This window comes from Mastacembelus armatus, chromosome 9 (assembly GCF_900324485.2).
Source record: "Mastacembelus armatus chromosome 9, fMasArm1.2, whole genome shotgun sequence".
Classification (NCBI taxonomy): domain Eukaryota; kingdom Metazoa; phylum Chordata; class Actinopteri; order Synbranchiformes; family Mastacembelidae; genus Mastacembelus; species Mastacembelus armatus.
The window spans coordinates 16009641-16028649 of NC_046641.1; the positions used below are offsets into that span (position 1 = coordinate 16009641).

Consider the following 19009-nt stretch of genomic DNA (forward strand, 5'->3'; position numbering starts at 1 on the left):
TTGTTTATTCCTAGTCCATAAAATACAAATATTTTACTTTTCTTTTGCATCATTTTATCCAAGTTTTTCTTCACTATTCAGCCTAACTGCAGTATTTGGTGTTTGCAGAAACTTTGGAATCTTCGTTTCAATTTAAAATAGTTATGCGAAATTGTGTAATGTTTGGTTTTACAGGATGAATTTGTACTGACTCCTCCTGCAATCAGAGAGTGACAGCAGAGTGGAAGAGGTTACTGTGACTTTCACTTTCCTTATATTTACTACTTATTGATTTTCACTCAGTAGAATTTGTACATTTACAGCAGGTGTATGCCTGAAAAAACACTGGCATGACCCATACATATTCACACATGGTGACATGTCTGATTTCCTTTTATTATACCTGGCATCAACACAACCATGGTAACAGCAAAGGAAATTATTTATACCAAATTACCTATTATAAACTCTTTATGAGGGCCTGTTAAATTAGATGGTACAACAATTTTATCAGCATTATTAATTATTATGGAATTTGTAAATTAGTATTAGACCTACAGGGGCAGTAAGATATGTTCGTTTTTTGTGGAAACATCAGCATCTTATCAGCATGATAGTGAAATAAGCTACTAATAAGTCTAATGAAGCAGTTGAAACATAATTTTTGAGCCATCATCTGTAGTATCAACAATGACCCTGGGGCTAAATGGCAGCCAACTGGGAACCAGAGTCCATTCAGATGTTGTGTATAAAATGTAGGATTGTCAAGCCAAGCCAGCTTCACTGGATTTTATTACTGTACAACAGTTTCCATCTGTATTAACCCTCATAATTAAAGCTACAACTAAATGTATATGTCTTACCTTAAGTCACATCTTCTCAGAAGGCTTTGCAATCTGTGCAACACATTATTTGAAAAATATTATTATTTCCGGTCAATGATCTAAATCTATACATATATGTATGTATGCCACTGGAAAACCAGTTTTATATTATCTGAAATGTATTTTGCCATTTAAAGAACTTTAAGAGTGTTACCTGTACACTATGTAGTTTCCTATGACAGATACTCCAGCCAGCATGGTAACATTTAATATGGCCATTAGGGGGCACAACAAGTCAAGGTTTCACTGTGCTTTCTGATAACTACAATATGGATCTGCATCATTCAGAACATGCACACACACATTATTGAGCCCTTTAAAAGACACTGTCCCATCCCTTGGACAGTTTGCCTTTGGTAACTCTACTTTAGATGTGTTTTAGACAGTAGTAGACTGAAAGTGTCTTCATTACATTTATTCTACACATAGGCTAAACTGCATTTACAAGCTATAAGGTGAATTGGTTCAAACTTTGTGCTTTGGCTCCAAACAACATTATTCTCTTTTTATTATTAAAAAAATAAAAAAACTTAAAACTTACATTTGTTACATGTCTGCACTTCTAATCTTGGGTCTGTATTTTTTTTATATTAATTTAACTTTTTGGTTGTAAAAATTACCTTTCAATGTTACCTTTCAAAATAAATCATGGTTATGGGTGGAATCAAAGGAATTAAAGAATTCATTTTTTTAAAACAGCCTGACACATTAATATTTCGGTAAAACAGATGAGATATGTGTCATTATGAATTACATCATACTCTCCATATGAGAAAATACAACTAAGTTATCTTCTGAAAAAATACTAAAAATGTAATTCTAATGTAAAGCTGTGTTAAAATGTTATGTTCATTGATCAATTTAACTATTAATAAACAAAATTCCTTTTCAAAGTTGCAAAAAGTTCAATCTTCCAAAATCTATTTAATGTTGTCAAAATAACACGTCAATTTTATGTGATGAAATACCCACTGGTAATTTTCAGGAGTTGTGTAATCTGTAACGTTGCTACAGTTGAATCTTCAAACTCTTGCTTAGTCTGAGCAGTGTGTGTGTGTGTGTGTCACCAGCAGATGAAATCAAAAGTTGTTTACCTTGATTGCTCAAGAACTGGGACTTTCCTCACCTCAGGTGCTCTGAAAATCAGTGGTCCAAACACATTATTAAGTCTCTAACATCAAATGAGGTTCTCTGAGCTGATAAGTCAACATTACTACTTTCATAATAACAGGTTACACATAGCCAAGGCAGTTCTTTCAGTGTGGGAGAGCTTCTCTTCTATATTGGCTGAATAGTGGTTTTACCATCAATGGGATCATATTATAGTACAGATATTAAGGAAAAGTGGTTTCAGCATGTCTAACACCTTGAGCAGATGAAAGAGTCATGAAGCTAGGGGTCGATGGAAAGTTCATTTTTATTTCAGTTGATGACCATTGTGTGGGTGGTCAGGGATCGGAGGACAGTCTCTTCATGCAGGTTGTGTGTCTGTGTGTGTTTGAGCAGGGGATAGAAAAGAAGAGAGCTGCTGCCTTTAAGGATGCTCCCTGTGAGACTCCTCTCCCTCCTCCCTAGACACTGCTTGCTTGTTGTTTTAGTAAACAGAAAGGTCTAGAGATGGTCCAAGACGAGCACACAGCCACCGTGGCCCACCCAGGAGCCAAGGTCAGGACCACTAACCTTTATTCACATACTCACACACTAAACACACCTCACAGATAATTTTCCAGTTTGTCTCAGGAAGTTTACTTTAAGACTAAACTCATTCACTTTAATTTTTGAAAATTCAAAAACAAAAAAAAAAAAAAATCAAATCCAACATATTTAATGATGAATCAAGATAGCCATTTCCCCAGCACTAGATACTGAACCCCCCAATGAAAATAGTTGAGTGAATTCTTGGAAAGCTGTAAAACCCCAAAAGCCAATTAAAAACACTATGCATTTTTGACACCATATTACCTTCAGTGGCTTTCTCTCCAAACATTTTCCATCTCTTGAATGTGCTGTGCTTGTCAGTATTACAGACCAGCAAAAATATTTGAATATTTACATGATCTGACCTAATTATGTGACATAATTACCACCTTGTTTCTCAGACTTGGTTGCTGAGCACACCAAGACTCATTCAACACACAGACGTTTTAGGTAATTATTTCTCACACAAGTAATTATAGCTACTGCTTCTCTCCTATACAGAGGTCTTTGAAACTCAAGAAGATAATTTCAACCCTTTATCTTTCGCAAAATAGTAGGCTGTCAGGAACAAGATGCTGCATCAGCAAAGGAAGAAAAATAGAGTTAGAAAAAATAAAAGAGAATAGAAGGTACGGAGGGGAAAAGGTAAAAAAAAAGAGTTTCTGAGCAAGAAATGCATTAAAAAAGTGAAAAGAAAAGGCCAGTGACTTCTCTAATGGCCTGGCGCTCACATATGGCTAGGCTTTGCTTGTATAGCCTCACTTCAAGGCGAAAGGCCCTGCAAACATAAACAGAAGAGACTGCAGCTGGAGCAGGGAAGCAGCCCCTTGCTTACTGAGACCTCTCTACACTAAACAATGGATCAAGTGACGCAAAGGGCTTTGGCAGTGCAACAGAGACACAGGCGGCTTAGAAAAGCCTTTCTTCCTTACATTTATATCTCTGCTCTCACAATATTTACCCCATGGGAAAACACAATTTTCCATACCTTTTTTCTGAAAGGAGCAAGGGACCTCCTCCTGAACAGTGTCAGAGATTGTGCAAAATTTGGAAGTAAGACACTGCATTTTCAACACCTGTACAACTCTGTCATACATGGAATCACTTTCATTGCTAGACCTTCACAAAGCTGTGGAATGAACAACTTTAAGCTTAGTTTCTTCCTCAGTGCAATTCATTGATATTCACATGCACAGCAATATCCAGCTGTGTTGAGGTTGAGGAGAAGCAAACAAAATGAGGATTAGTTGCTCTGAGCGTGTGCTTTACTGCATTAGAAACTTAGTTGAAGTGTGTGTGCATCTGTCTTATATCTCTTTTATGACAAGGCACAATGGGGAACGGAAGGGCCCAGGAGCCTGTGAATTAACCCAAATTACAGCTAAAAGTTGCCTGGGTAACTGGATAGGAATGAGGGGCAAATGGTGTGTAATTTCCTAATGAACAGGAGGAGTTCTTTTACGCATTTAGAGACCTCCTCAGCTTGTTACCATAAAAACTGGAGGGGTCTGTAATGTAATTGTTTGGTTGTTGAGTCACCTCAAAGTTTTTCATAGGCCTTAGTTACAAGTTTTTCATGAAAGTTATGTTATTACAGTCGCCTTGAGAAGAAGCTCTGGTAATGAATGTTCTCAGTCAGCATCTTACTATAAGTGAAATTATCCCACATGAAAAAACTGTATTTTGCTTTGGTTATTTTCATAGTTATGTTCAGTGTTTGTATTTTTTCCTCTATATTTAATATTATGGAGAAAACGCCAGGTTTTCTGGGGCTTTAATGTTTTAAAAATTCATACAAGAGGTCTTAATCTGTAAAAGTTTGCAGACATGCTTAACAGCAGTGAAGGTATGGAAACCAGACCCTGGAGGTCACCAAGGGCCAACAGTCATTTATAGCTTTTAACTAATCAAATCAAAGTAGGTGTCACAGTTTGACTTCTGTAAATATACTAACAGAGCGAGGGCCACCGCTCTGTTTGACTCTGCAGTTTATAACAGACACACAGACACCCAGGTTACAGAGACAGGAAATATAAACAGACTTCTCACCCTGCCCTTAATTCAAAGAGACAAGACAGTAATGGGGGAACTGGAAAAACATGCTGTTTCTTTTGTGCTATGTCTTGCGCCTCCTTCTCAGTTTCTGAAATTGCACCACACAGGGTGTAATAAACTAAAGTGCAGATAACATTAGAAATAAGAGAGATTTGTTTGCTACTAAACCATATTAGCTGGCTTCCATTAGCCTCCAACCACTGTCAGTCAGCTGGTGAGCCTTTCAGCTGTCAGTAAAATGCAGAGTGCCTCTGCTATCTCACTTCAACCAGACTGTGACTACAAAAAGGCAGATAGGTATCTGCAAATCTCAGCTCGAGATCAAACAGAAAGAGATACGCAGGTAGAGAAGGGTTTGAGCTGCAATAAGAGACGGGGCTTTTAATTCTCATCTGTCTGTGATTTCAACAGGTGATACAGATGTGTGACCTCATTATATTTGTGTGTGTGAAGGCAGCCATGGTCTACCACCCAGAAGGTTTACAGGCACATACACACACACACACACACACACATAATTGATCAAGCTACATGTTCTGTTGAGGCATGTAGTCCTTTCTCTTGTTTACTGATTGGTATCAGCACTTTCTCATTTCTGCTAAACAAAACACACAGAGCAGCTCTCTTCAGGGCTCTACTTCAGTGAAACATCTGAACAAGGTCAAACACAGCTGTGGGGCTCAGCACATGCATGGACACTCAAACAAAAATGCTTACTTTATTCTCATATTACAATAAAACTAGGAATTTCATATGTCAATAACTTTTTGCTTTTTTGGAATAGTGTGTCACAGCAGAGTTTGATCCATGTCTGCAAATAGTAGAAGAGAATGAATGAAAGGATGACTGTGAATGCTACCCACAGTCCCTCTTCTCCCAGCTCCACTGAGTCTTCTGCTTATTGTTATTTCCAGCAGCTTCCACTCTGTGGAGTGTTTAAGGCACAACTGAACAGAGCCACAAACTGCTGTAATTTACACCAGATACAATTTGCTGTGTTTCTTTTGAGGAATATCTTTGGGTTTTGAATACTTAGACAAAAAAAGAGCAATATGATAAAGTAATATTTCACAAAATACATAAAGGGTCAAATTCCCAGTGTGATTAACACTCTGTTTAGTAGCTCTCAAATTCAGGGAACAATGAATAATAAGGTTAACAATAATAATAATAATAAAATAATAAAAACATTTTTAAAGGCACTAATAATGTCTTTTAAAAATATCACAATGAAATACTTTGAAAGTATCTGGAGAAATCTGCTACCTCTCTTCAGTTTTATTTTTTCCACAGGAACTTCTCATTAGCCTTCCAGAGACTCTTGCTTTGTTTTTCTTCAGACCTACTTCTAGCTAAAAAGTTAGAGTTAAAGCAAACCCTCTGCACTTCTGCAGGATCTGTTAACCTGTTGATACTCTCATCATTACCCTCGTTCAGGATGTCCCAGAAGTCTTTGCGATTGGTCTTTGATGGCTGCAGTGGTGTACTGCTCTGGAGTGTAGTTTGTGGCTGTGAACTTGGAGAAGACAGAGAATCAAAGAGCCATGGTGAACCAGTCTCAGTATGGCAAGTGATTTTGGGTGGAGAGGCTGTGGTGAGAGAAGTATTTACCATCACTGAAGAGGACAGAGAGGGTGTTTTTGGGGTGCTTTTCTGTTTTGCACCCCGGGATTTAGGCTTTAACAAATCATCAAGGATTGAGGTGTCGCCTATCAGATCGGTGAGGAAGGGGTGATTATTAGAGTTAAAAGGGGTCACTTCCGAAGGAAAAGGGGTCTGAGAATTTTCTGCCTGTCCTTGAAGATTTTCACTAGTCCTGGAAGGTGATTTCTGCTCTTGCTCCCTTCCCTGTGCTGCGGGTTTGGATAATGTTGTGGACCTGCCATGGCTTAGGTCCGGAAAAGAAGGGATATCTCTGTCTATGCGGTTCACAAAAGCAACAGCCTCCCCAGAACCTAGACCACTGCTGTTGGCGTGGTCCATGCCAAGACCACCACCAGCTCTGTAGGCTCCAGAACTAGAAACACTAACTGTCTTTGTCCTCTTGTGCCCTCTGGCATTGGAGAACTCCTCCTCATCCTCTGACACAGGGCTTGGAATATCACTAAGAAGATCAAGAACATTCTTTTGTGAGATCTTCTGCATTTTCCAGGGTTCTGGAGCGTCATCTTCTGTGTTTCTGACCTTTGTTTGGCATTCTGGAAAGTCATTTTGTGGCATTTTAGACTTTTTCTGTTTCACAGAAACACTATTTTGTTTAGTATTCTGTTTTTGTTTTTTCTGACTGTATTTAGTCTTTTTTGTGGCTTTTGGAACATCCTTTTGTAAGGTTCTACTGTCTACATGAGATTTTGCAGCAGCTGTTTCGGTGGATGTTGAAGGGGCAACAGTTGAAGAGGAAGAGGTCTGTACTGAATCAGGTTGTGGGAAGTTGTTTGTGACTGTATTAGTTAAATCAGGGTGGTTCAGTGAAGTGTAATACTCTCGTAAAAAGGCCAGTCTCTGGGATGAGTTTCTTCTTAGAACCTCTGCTGCGAACTGAGATACTGAGAGAAATTTGAATTTTTCCGCCATTTCCTCGAGCTGCTGCCTACATATAAGCACAACAGACACAAAAACAGAAATAAATTTGAAGTGTACAAAATATATTTTGGCACATGTGAGCATAGTGTGAGGTGCTTTAAATTACATGTGAAACAATGTCTTTAAAAAGCCACAAACCCTATACTATTAATCAGACATTCTGCAAATCCATCAGGCCTAGCTTAAGATGAATTACTCTGCATTTTCAGGCTCATATCCAGACAGCCATACAGGATGAGGTGTTTTTCCTGAGCTTCTAGGCAGTCATTAAAACTGTGGTCTAACTAGACTGAGGGACAGAAATGCTTCCAAGTCAATGGTGATTCAGCAGCATTATGATGCTGTTTTTACCATTCATGGCTTTACTGGAGAAACAACAAATAAAAGTTAACAGCAGTAAAACATGACATGCATGTGGATTTAAATCATTTAACACCAAGGTTAAGTGAGGGGATATCAATATAACTAGTGTGTGTTTTCATTCCCTAGCGAGTCTGTGGGCAGAGATACAGTCTTCCCTTTGGAAGACTGAGACTGGAGCCACAAAGGTGTCTGTGTGTGTGTATATGTGTATATGAGCGTTTGGAAAGCAGGGGGTGGAGGCAATGCAGCAGGACTGAAGTCTTCAGGCAATCATTTTGGTTAGTCTCAGGAGGGCTGTGGTTGTAGAGGGGAAAACTCCTGCACTGTTGGGCCTGAACAGAACTGGGTAATCTTTGGCATGATGCTGGGAAATAGGTAGAAGGGAAAGCTCAGAGGTGGTCTCTCTTGCTAAACACACACACACACACACACGCACACGCACACACACGCACACGCACACAAACACACTAAGGACAGTTATTGGCATAAAACATGCCTTAGCCCCATACCATAACCCTAACAATCACAACTATTTGGCTAATTGCAGCCCTTACCCTAACCTAAAACTCATCCTCAAAAACCCTTATTGAAGTTGTGGGACTGGCTAAATTGTCCTCACAACAATAGCATAAAAAATGTGTCCACACAACGTAATAAAGACATGCACATGTATAATTCATGAGGCTCAGGTGGGGGCGCTCAACACTGCATCCGTAGGGTTGTTTTGGCCTTCTACCCTACACTAACGGGAATTCCTATCTTTTTTCCCTTCCTTCTATTACACTATTTTTTTTACAAGCCTCAGCCCTTTCCTCTTTTCATCCACATGCCTGTTTTAATCCAATCCAAACGTCTTTACTTTTTTATTACAGGCTCTCTCGCCTAGATTCATTTTTCCTCCATGATGTGACTTTCACTTCTAATCTACCCTCTTTTGCCTTCTCTTATCCAACATATTTGTAAATGGTAAATCTAAATGGAGATCTCACATTTTCTTCTATATAGTATCTATTTCCTCCTCAGATTTTTTTCCCTAGCTGCCACTGCCTCTGTCTTTTTCTTTCCAACACCCTGTCAGTACCTGCGTATGGCTTGGGGAGTCTCCCCAACGATGAAGGTGGTATGTCTGGTGTGGTGCACACTCCTGCTGGTGAAGGTGACTGGATAAACAACAGTGGGCATATTCAAACGAACAACTGCAGGGCAGGGTTGACTGTCTGGTGGGCTCAGTGACAGGCTCTGGTACAATTGAAAAACAGTGGTGTTTTATAGAAGCATTGACCAACTTAAGGCTGTTTTTGCCTCAGCCATAAACAATATGTTTTCAGACACAGCTTATACTGATGACAGACTAGCACGGTGTGGAGCAATGGAGAGGTATGTACCTCCTGGGTGCCTAGGAGGTGATTGGCTGGGAGCTGAGAGTTCATCTTGCGCTCATACACATCCCGTACAGCAGCTCTGCTGATCAGCTCCTCAGCCTTGCTTCCACCCACCACACGCTGGTTAGAGTGGGTATGTGCCACCCCCGGTACGCCACCTTTTAACAGAAATATACATCATTAATATGGAAATTAAGTTCATTAATAACTTTTAACATACTGAAGTAGGTACTGAATCTGACCTAGCACACTGTCAATGGTTCCATCTTTTCCTTTGGATGCTGGGAAAGTCTGACTTTTCAAATTTGTAAATGAAACAGCTGTGGGTGTTCTTGTGTCTCTCTCTCTCCTGGCTGTTGTTGCTCTTTTTACATCTTTTGACATGTCAACTCTGGATCTTTTTGTCAGTGAAGATCGTTTCTTCTTAACAAGAGTGTGTTCATCATCAGAAGATGTGAATGTCTCTATGTCTTCCGTGTATTTGGTTTTGGCCATGTTTTTTACATTATAACGCTTTCTCTTATTGCACCCTGCACCCTGCTTGGACCACGTGGTTGCATCTAGGTCGAAATCCTCAGATTCCTCAGAACAACCTTCAAAGCAATCCGCTGTGGGAACCATAGTTTTGAGCTTGTCAGGCTTTTTATCTGGTGAGGAGTGTTCATCACTCTCCTGATCGTCTGTAATTTTCTTATTTGTCCACCTATTCAGGTCCTGTCTCTTTATTATGGCATCATTACTCTTTTTCAGCCTAGAAACCTTGTCTTGTCTATGCCAACCTCTATTCCCCCCGTCTTCACCTTCTGAACCACAGGAGATGTCCCAGCTTTTTGTTCCAAATGTGGGGATACAAATTGCACTATTCCCCGTTTTGGAGCTGACAGAAGAGGTACCCTCCCTCTTTCCTAAGTCTTCTTGCACTTCATCATCTGTGTCTGAGGGGTTTTCTTCGACATCTGGGCTACTGTCTCCATCTCTTAAGTCTGGTGTTCCTTTGACCCTCTCAAGGAGTCTGGAGAATCCGTGCTGGAGGAGACTCATTTGACCAAGGGCAGTGGCTGCATTCCCAGTCCTATTGCCATCCACTGCACTGGGCTTTGAGTCCTTTCTCTTGAATCTCTGCTCCTCATCCTCTTCACTGCCACTGCTGAAGTCCAGCACCCCTCTGGGGATCTCTAATGCATTTCTATTCTCCTTTGCTGGTGCATTTTTGGGTATAGGGCCATCCATAGGTGAAGAATTTCCACATTCCTTTATAAAACAGTAGAAAATAAAAGCTAAAGAAAAGCAGAAATTAAGTGGCACAGAAGTAGTAGAAGTAACAGTAGTGAATGGTACGTAGGATGAGAACAACAAATCAGAAATGTAAATAGATGGTATATAAACTGTTTGAGAAAGATGCCATTTTTCAGTGGACCAGCCCATGATATTTCATCGTGTAATACAAAACAGATAGTCGCAACAATAATTCATAAACATCAGTGTGACATACCCCCCCATCATGATGTAATATGAACAAAACAAAGGGATCATAACAGTTCCTGGAATGACATAAATGGGCTTTCGTAAAAGAGACCACCAACATTGATTCTGATTTCACAAAATTTGCCAACTAAATGTCTTCCTAAAATCTAAAATGTTTGTAGCGTATGTGTGTGTGAGTGTATGCGGGTGCTACATGGCTCAAGCCTCTTCCTGTGCATGTTAAGGCACCCAGCATATTCTGTATTTTTTGCAAAAATCTGAGCAGCAGCCTTGTAAAAATGGACAGTGTGCTGCACAGCACAGGCCTGGTTGGGAACAGGATGATAAGGGGTATCACTGTGTAAATAAATAGCTAAAAAACATGATAGACCAGTGTGGTCTGCTGCTTCCATTAGGACGAGCGAGTAATTATATCCAGCTGTTTCACACAGCACGAGAGAGAAAGTGAGAGGCAAAGAGAACCTCATCCTTCAGTTTCACAAAAATACAAAAAGTGGAGTATTAAAAAATAGTTCCTGTGAGCCAAGGCCTTAAAGTAGTACTCCACCCAAAATCTACTGCACTGCAGTTTGTTTTTTTTTTAAAGAGTACTAAATATTTATGACCTGAAGACTTGGAAGGTCACTGTAAAATGTTTGTACATAGTTTTAACAATGAGAGAGAACAGGAACTGTGGTTCTTCTACAGTTAAGTCAGTTGTAAAGGTCAAGTTTTCGTGGAATAAACATCAAAACCTTGATAAAAACTTCTGAAACTATTTTTTCTCATAAATGGGGCATATATTATTTTTGGAATAGCCCCTTAAAGAGAATATGGAGATTATAAGGTGAAGAACTGAGGAAGCAGTGAAAAACATTTAGATTTACAACCAAGGCAGAAAGAGTTTAATGAGGCTGTGTGGGTTGTTTGAATGAAAGACACGAAGGTCCCTGTTTTAGGTATTGCCTGTATCATGTGAGAATGGGAGGATGAGTGGGCTGCCTGGGAAAGGACATGGAATGAAGGATGGGAAAGATGAGTGCCCTATGTTCTGGGTCTCTGAGAATGGCAGAGTTACTCACGCTAATTCTCTTCCTCTCCTCCTCCTCCTTGCCTGCGTGTGTTCTGGTTGTCATTACACCAGCCTCCACTTGTCCTTCTCGCTGACAGGAAGAGACACACATTCATCAAAACAAACGATTCAATATATAACATCAACTCTGTGCGGTCACAATCATCAACAAAACTCTTAGCCTGTCAATTGCAGCAGCGTGTTATCTAACCTCTAGTATCTGACGAGTGAGACATGTCCCTTGGGTCTGAAGCCTGAAGAGGTTTTTAATCCCAAACAGTTCCCCCTTATGGATACCATGCCTACCATGCCCTTGTACCGCCTCGAAATACCGTCGGGCACTTTCCTTGCCAACAACCGAACACTGTAATTGCTGAAATATAGGAGATAATGCATGGGTATGCAATTATAAAAATAGTTTGCATGTAGAATCAGCCCTATTTCCTAGGTGTAGGGACAGGTCTTTCCAAAACAAACCAATTCTACTAAGTGTAGCATTAAATTTGTCACTTTCAATTATCTGGGAGGGTGTGTCTCTGAGATTGAATTGTGATGATAATTATACTGTACCTGTTTGTAAACCTGCCTGAGGTAGATAACCTCCTCTACAGTCCCCAGTGAAATCAATCTGAGAACAGTCACATCCCTGCTCTGGCCAATACGATATGCCCTGAGGAGGCACACAGACACACATCACACACGTACACTCAGATACAGTATTATGCATGTCAAATATAAAAACTGATACAATGGTGCAAAACATTCATGTGACACAGGCACAAAATATTATCAAGTTGTTGAACCCTGCTGAGAGAAGCTATTAAGACATATGGCCCACAACTTACCTGTCAATAGCCTGGAGGTCGCTCGCCGGATTCCAGGTGGGGTCAAACAGCACTACCACATTGGCCCCTACAAAGTTAAGACCAAGACCACCTGCCCTGATAGAACAAAGGAACAGTTATCACTAGGTTCAAAATATTGAGATAAAAGCAACTGTACCAGACACAGTATTAAATAATGATCTACAACATATAGTATATTTAAATAGATGTAGCATCTTAATTTTAGGTAAAGGACCCAAAATACTAATATGAAATATAAGAAACCACTACTTCTCTATCTATATCTTCTATATCTATGTTACTGTTTCACTGACATGGTGGAAACCAAGCAAAGGTTGATATGAGTGGAGCTGTTGAATTCTTTGACAATTTGGATTCTGTCTTTGGATTTGGTGTTCCCATCCAACCTGCTGTAGTCCAGCCCTTCTGCCATGCAGTAGTTCTCCAGCACATCTAACAGCTGACAGATTGAAAACACAACAAACAGTTGTAAAAGGACTCAAAATCAAGTCATTAAATCGATTATGTGAATGTGCTCATTATTGAGGTAAAACGTTTCTATGAGAGATATGATATAGATGCTAGACAAACAATCTAATTTTAAAAATAATTTACCATTGCCACACCCACATATATACCCACACAAACACAGTGCTCACCTTGGTTGAGAGAGAAAAAAGAAGTACTTTATCTCTCTTTTGGAGATAATATTTGAGCAACTTCTGCAGAACCTGAAAGGAATACAGATATGGTAACACATATTGGAACAGGTTATAACACGAAGATTACATAGCTATTGTCTCCAAATAGTACCTTCATTTTTCCACTGTACACTGGGTCTGACAAGGCCTCAAATGCTTCATATTTGCATCTTCGCACAAAGTCTGGAAAGTTTTGGAATACATTCTGACAGATGGCACTCACATATTTTTCCTAAAAGAAAAAAAATTATTTGGGTAACTTCATCTAAAGATATAATTCACAAAACAGCTCTAATGAAGAAGTATACTAAATTAATTACCAGATCACATGTTTCTACCTGTTTCTTGCTGGTTCCTGTAGTGGACTGAAGCAATGCTACATGGTTGGCAACCTTTCTCAAAATGGTCAAGTAACTGAAGTAAAGATCCTTAATTTGCACACCCTCAGAGTTCATCTGAAACAAAGGAAACTATTGTTGTCTAAGGGACTAATCCTCCTTTTTAAACACAGTAAAAAACATCCCCCTTAAACTTCTATAGAAATTAGTTCAACACCTGCAACCCTGTTTCACCCAATTCATTACACAGCACACAATGGTAAAAGTGGTCAACTAACTTTATAGCAGCAGCTTCTGCGGATGCGTCCACTTTGACAGTCACATTTTTCTGAAGACCTCAGAAGTAAAGTTACATCTTCAGTGTCCAGCACTGCCTGATACACAGTCTGTTGAAAGTCGGTCAGAGAGCAATAGACCATCTAGGGCAAAAATTATGTTCAATTGTGAGTTTCCAAAAAAGAAAAAGTAATTCATATAATAAAGTCTGGTTTGATTTATTCAGCCTTACCCTGTCATCCTTCTTAGGCAGTTGTTCTTTAATGAGGGCTTTAGTTCTTCTGAGGAACCAATGAGAAATCCTCCGCACTAGGGCTCTGACAGTTTTTCTCCCTGTAGCTAGGGCCCGTTTCGTTGCACTGTGCCTCTGCCCTTGCTCAATTGGATCTGAAAACTTGTTCTTGAAGTATCCTAAGCTGCCAAGACAACCAGGTACTGCCCTAGAGAGAATAAAACATATATGTACGCTAACAGGAGCTATTCCACATATATTGAAATATTCAAAGTGTTTATTATCATATGCACAGTAAGGAAAGCATGTTTCCCTGTACAATGAAATTCTTTCTTTGCTGTCCACAGTGAATGCCAAATAAAAGTAGTAAGGTATAAACTAGATAAATACTAAGTATAGGCACTATGTACAGAAGGACATAATAAAAAAAATATACAGAAATAGAAATTTTTAAGTCTCAGTCACACAAGGAAGAAAATGACAACTGAGGTGTGATGTAAAAGTTTCTTAACCTACCAGTCCATGACACACCACAATTCCTCAAGGTTATTCTGTAAGATCGTGCCAGTGAGGCCAATTCTGATCTGACAAAAATATTAGTACAAACTTATAATCCAAAAGCACCACATGCAAGTCAAGCTTACACTTATTTTGCATCTTGATAGATAGATAGATAGATAGATAGATAGATAGATAGATAGATAGATAGATAGATAGATAGATAGATAGATAGATAGATAGATAGATAGATAGATAGATAGATAGATAGATAATTTATTGTTGAGGGGGCAGCAGAATTTAACGTATGTTGAAAAAAGCAATAATGAGGACCATTAAAGCATAGATTTTACACTTAATAAACCACAACATTCTGCACACAGCAGTAATAGTATACTGAGGTAATAACACAAAGATAAAGCTTTCTGACCTTACATCTCAGGTCCTTCATGGCCTGTGTGATCTGAGAATTTGGATTTTTTATCTTGTGGGCCTCATCCACAATCACAGCAGACCAGTCTATGCTGCAGGGAGGGCAAAGGAATATATATATATTTTAGTCACAGTGCTCATGTGCTCAGAAAACCACACAGTTACAAAAACTAATTTATCGCATATTTTGGTGGCATTTGCTGCTTGAGTGCCTTGAGTGTCGTTCTTACTTATTAAACTGATCCAGACAAAGGCGCAGAGTCTCATAGGTAGTGAGTGCAACCTCAGTGCGGCCCTTCCTAATGCGAGCCAGTTCCTCCTCTTTCTTCAGCCCATGGACCACCACACACTGGAAGTGACCCCATGTGTCCAGTTCATCTTTCCAGTTATAAAGCACTGACAATGGGGCTACAATGAGAAACACCTAGACCAGGCCATGAAAACAGCAAAATTACACAGATGAAAAATGTCTGTAACGTTACACTACTCCTAAACTTGAGTGAAAGCATCTGGTATTTGAAAAAAGTATATCACAAAATGACTTTTGATTCATAATATTTGTGATATAAATAAATAGCATATTTGAATACCCACTTTATTGGGTTTACTTTGTTTGGAAGACACCTGACTCTGCAGAAACTCAGGCCGGTTGTTCTTGATGTCCTCCCATGTACCTGCTTTGTGCAACACAGCAGCAAGGAACCCAATGACCTGGGATTAGATCAAAGACACAGACCCCACAACAGCATGAGAGTCAGAAGAAATGCAGCCATTTAACTAATTCTGGAAAGTTTTGCAGGTGATGTACTTTGTACCTGGACAGTTTTACCCAGGCCCATGTCATCCCCTAAGATACAACCTCTGGAACAGATGTAATTGTTGTAAATGAACTTTATTCCTTCTCTCTGGTAATCCCTCAGGTATCTGTTGATGGTGTATGGGACTCTGTCTCCATCGACATCACTAAGCTCTAAGGGGGAATGTAGCTTGGGGGCTGTGATGCTGCTCGGAAAGACGGGTTTTTCCTGGTTGCAGTGATTTAAGGGTGGTCGAATGAGTTTAGAGAGAGGTACGGCTTCCCCCTCCACATCTTCTTCTTCCTCTTCAGCATCTTTATTGTGGTCAGAAAATATCACCCATGCTTTAGTTTCATTATTAAGCAAGTTGGAGGACAGTCTCTGGATAGTGGCTTCACGTAGGGTACCATCTCTAGTGGCTGGAGCCAGACATCTGTCACCTTCACGCCACGGTCCTGTGAAATATTGTGTTGTATTCATTTACCATGCAGGGTGAAAGGTACACAGGTTACGTGGCTTTTAGTGGGGGATTTGATGTTGGTTTTGCTATAATGGAGAGCACAAATCTCTACAAATCAGAAGGGAATGCAGGGGCATTCACCCAGTATTACTATACTTTAATAATACATGATTTCATTTCTTTTAATACGCATTTTTACATTGATCTCACTGTTCATTAGTATAAGTGAAATAAGTCATTGAATAGTAAGGATAGCTAACGCTAACAGAGATGTTATGCTAAAATATTAGGGTGCAGAGGTTTTGCAAAACAGAGCCCGACAGAAAGGCAGCCACGAGTAAACACATGCTTCCCAAACCTTTTTCATCTGCAGAGGCTGAAGCCATCGGGGCACATTGTCAGGCTGCTTCTCTTTCCGGACAGCTCATTAGCTCGTTAGCTTCATTAGCCTAGCTGACTTTCCCAACATAAACAAAGCGCTAGAGTTGAACATGAACAAAACGATAAGCTCATTTGAGGAAAACCATCCTGAGCATAGTAGCTTCCACTTCTCCCTCCGTTAAAGTTCATGTATTTGCTGAAAAGGCACAGACAGACATAGGACAGAACCAGCAGCTCCACTGCAGCTAACTGAATGTTTATCTGTTTTCACAACAAGATCCGCACTTTCGCAACATGGACGCTTTCCAAAAAAAAAAAAAAAACTCTACTCCAAAAATTAAAAATTTTATAATTAATATTTGTAAATACTCTATGTCTTCGTATTTAGATATTTTTCACCCACTATAAAATTTAACGGCAAAAAAATGAAAATCGTATTGAAACTGCTGTGTGGAATCGAAACTAGCTTTGCATAACGTAAAACAAAACAAAATTATTATCAATGTTTTCATGAAAAGTCCAAGTGAAATAACTCCAGGGGTTATAAATCCAATGAAATAAATAAACAATATGTTTTATCTTTAGTAGTGTATTTAGGACATGTTAATAAGTGGTCTACTAAATTAGTCCTCATTTTATTATCTTAAACATTATGATTTTATTAGACGTATGACTTCTTTGTGTATTTACCAGTCAAGATTATTTTGCCACAATAATTGAATTAAGGACCTTTTGAACACTGGGTGTAGATTCTAACCTGATGCATGTAATCACAAAAGATCAGTGAATATATGTGCAGATTTCCAAGGGTTTGACATTTTGCTTGACTCTGTGGAAAGTAACGGAACACCAGCTAAGGTTAATTCATCATCATATAGGGACACTACTCATCGCCACTGCATTTAGGAAGGGTAAAACTGTAGAGTGCACTGACACTGACAAGATTATTAGAAAAGAAACACAACAAGAGTGTTGTCATATTAACCGGTAGGCATCTACATACGTTGTGTGTAGAGGCATATACGTTGTCCACAAATAATAGTAAATGCAAATCTTAAGAGAATGTGGAAGTAAGCAAGTAATTCAATAAAGAAACTCACAAAAGACTAGAGACACAGTGGTCTCTAGAAAAATAGAGTCAAAGTGAGGCATAGAGATATGTTTGGGTTGATATTATAGGTCCCACAAACTCACATTTAGATTGTCAGAACAGATTTGTAAATAACTAATACTGTCTCAGTTCTTCATCCCTGATTTGATTTTACCTAAACGTTGGCCATGGTGTTCCAGATGAGGCACGACAAGGTCCACTTCTCGCCATGGTACACTGCCACACAAAAATGGAACTTCTTGTTCCTGTTTTCTCAACATTGAGAATTTATAGGGCAGCTGCTGCAGATGTTCTCATAAAGAAAGCCCAAACACTGATGTCAAATGGTTTACATACTGCACTAGATCTCACACACACTTGTTCTCTCACTGAACCACAAGGGCCTTTCCTGGCCTCTTTTAAAATAATACATTACTGCTTAGGCAGATAGCATTAGGATAAATAGATCTTTGGCTGCAGATAAGAAGTTCTCCTCAGCCAATTTTACAGACGACTATTTGATTTTGCTGAGTGACTGTTTCAAGTGGGCTGTGCTGGGCTTTGGCTGTAATTTCTGAAATCAAGCATTCTTATGCAGCTTTACTCCTTCTGTCCCATTTTATGAAAAACTATTTTGATTTAGGAAATTACTCTTTAGATGAAACCACAGAAAAACCTGTTGACCCCACACACCCAGAATTTGGCCCAAATTGCATTTTTCCTCTGTTCTGATCATTATGTAAAATTGAATATAGCAGACAAAAATGTATACAACAAATTAAAAATAAATATAAACATTTAAATCAAATACTAACTAGTACTTAAAATCCTGTAGAAGTACCCCACTTGAATAAATATGTTTGGTTACTCTTCATCACTACTATACATAACAGCTACAGTACATCAGATTTGTGGTTTTCTGGGTGCGTCTGTAAGTAAGGTCAAGCTCATTACAGTTCACACATAATCCTTAAAGACTGAAAGGGAACTTTCATAATTTATTTTAATCAGGTCAAGAGGGTGCGTTCTGTTGCAGTCACTGTGAAATTTTCCGACTGGCTTCCCTGAAACCCACCTGGATTGACTTAGGCAAACTTACTTTTTGGGACAAGGTGTTTCCTACAGGCATAGCTTTCATGTCAGTCAGATTAATTTGGCTGAATCAAGGTTTGATTTGAATAAAACATAGTGCTGGACCAGGCGTTTGCTAAACTTCTGTTGTTGGTCATAATTAGTGGTTGGAGAGGAAGACCTGAATGGAGGTCTTGTCCTGTTCTCAGGAGCTTCGGAAACACTCCATCTGTGTTCCACCACCTCTTTCTCTTGAGTCAGACGTTCTGCCACGAGCCAAAAGTAATTACTACCATGCCAAAATTGACAGTTTTGACTTCATAAGCATTGATTGCAGGGATGGAATTTTTTTTCTCATTTGTCTTTACTCGCTTTCCCATTCACTTGCTTTCCTGTCCATTTCATTAG

At 39.3% G+C, this 19009-nt stretch overlaps 1 protein-coding gene across 3 annotated transcripts; it reads right to left on the reverse strand.

Moving 5' to 3' along the window:
• Positions 1–3662: 3662 nt before the first annotated feature.
• On the reverse strand, positions 3663–16701 carry ercc6l2 (excision repair cross-complementation group 6-like 2). Of its 3 annotated transcripts, none has more exons than XM_026321670.1 (20): positions 16418–16701; positions 15618–16054; positions 15397–15513; positions 15033–15226; positions 14801–14894; positions 14389–14456; positions 13873–14080; positions 13643–13783; positions 13365–13481; positions 13139–13258; positions 12985–13056; positions 12640–12785; positions 12326–12421; positions 12051–12150; positions 11692–11853; positions 11491–11571; positions 9187–10195; positions 8948–9102; positions 8644–8801; positions 3664–7206 (listed from the first exon to the last, which is right to left on the reverse strand). In XM_026321670.1, the coding sequence occupies exons 1-20, from the start codon at positions 16443–16445 to the stop codon at positions 5895–5897; spliced, it is 4815 nt and encodes a 1604-aa protein (XP_026177455.1). In that variant the 5' UTR covers positions 16446–16701; the 3' UTR covers positions 3664–5894. The 3 variants fall into 3 exon arrangements, with proteins under 3 accessions (XP_026177456.1, XP_026177455.1, XP_026177457.1); XM_026321672.1 differs by lacking the exon at positions 3664–7206 and adding an exon at positions 7219–7926; XM_026321671.2 differs by lacking the exons at positions 15033–15226; positions 15397–15513; positions 15618–16054; positions 16418–16701 and having other exon boundaries at positions 3663–7206; positions 14389–14451.
• Positions 16702–19009: the final 2308 nt, after the last annotated feature.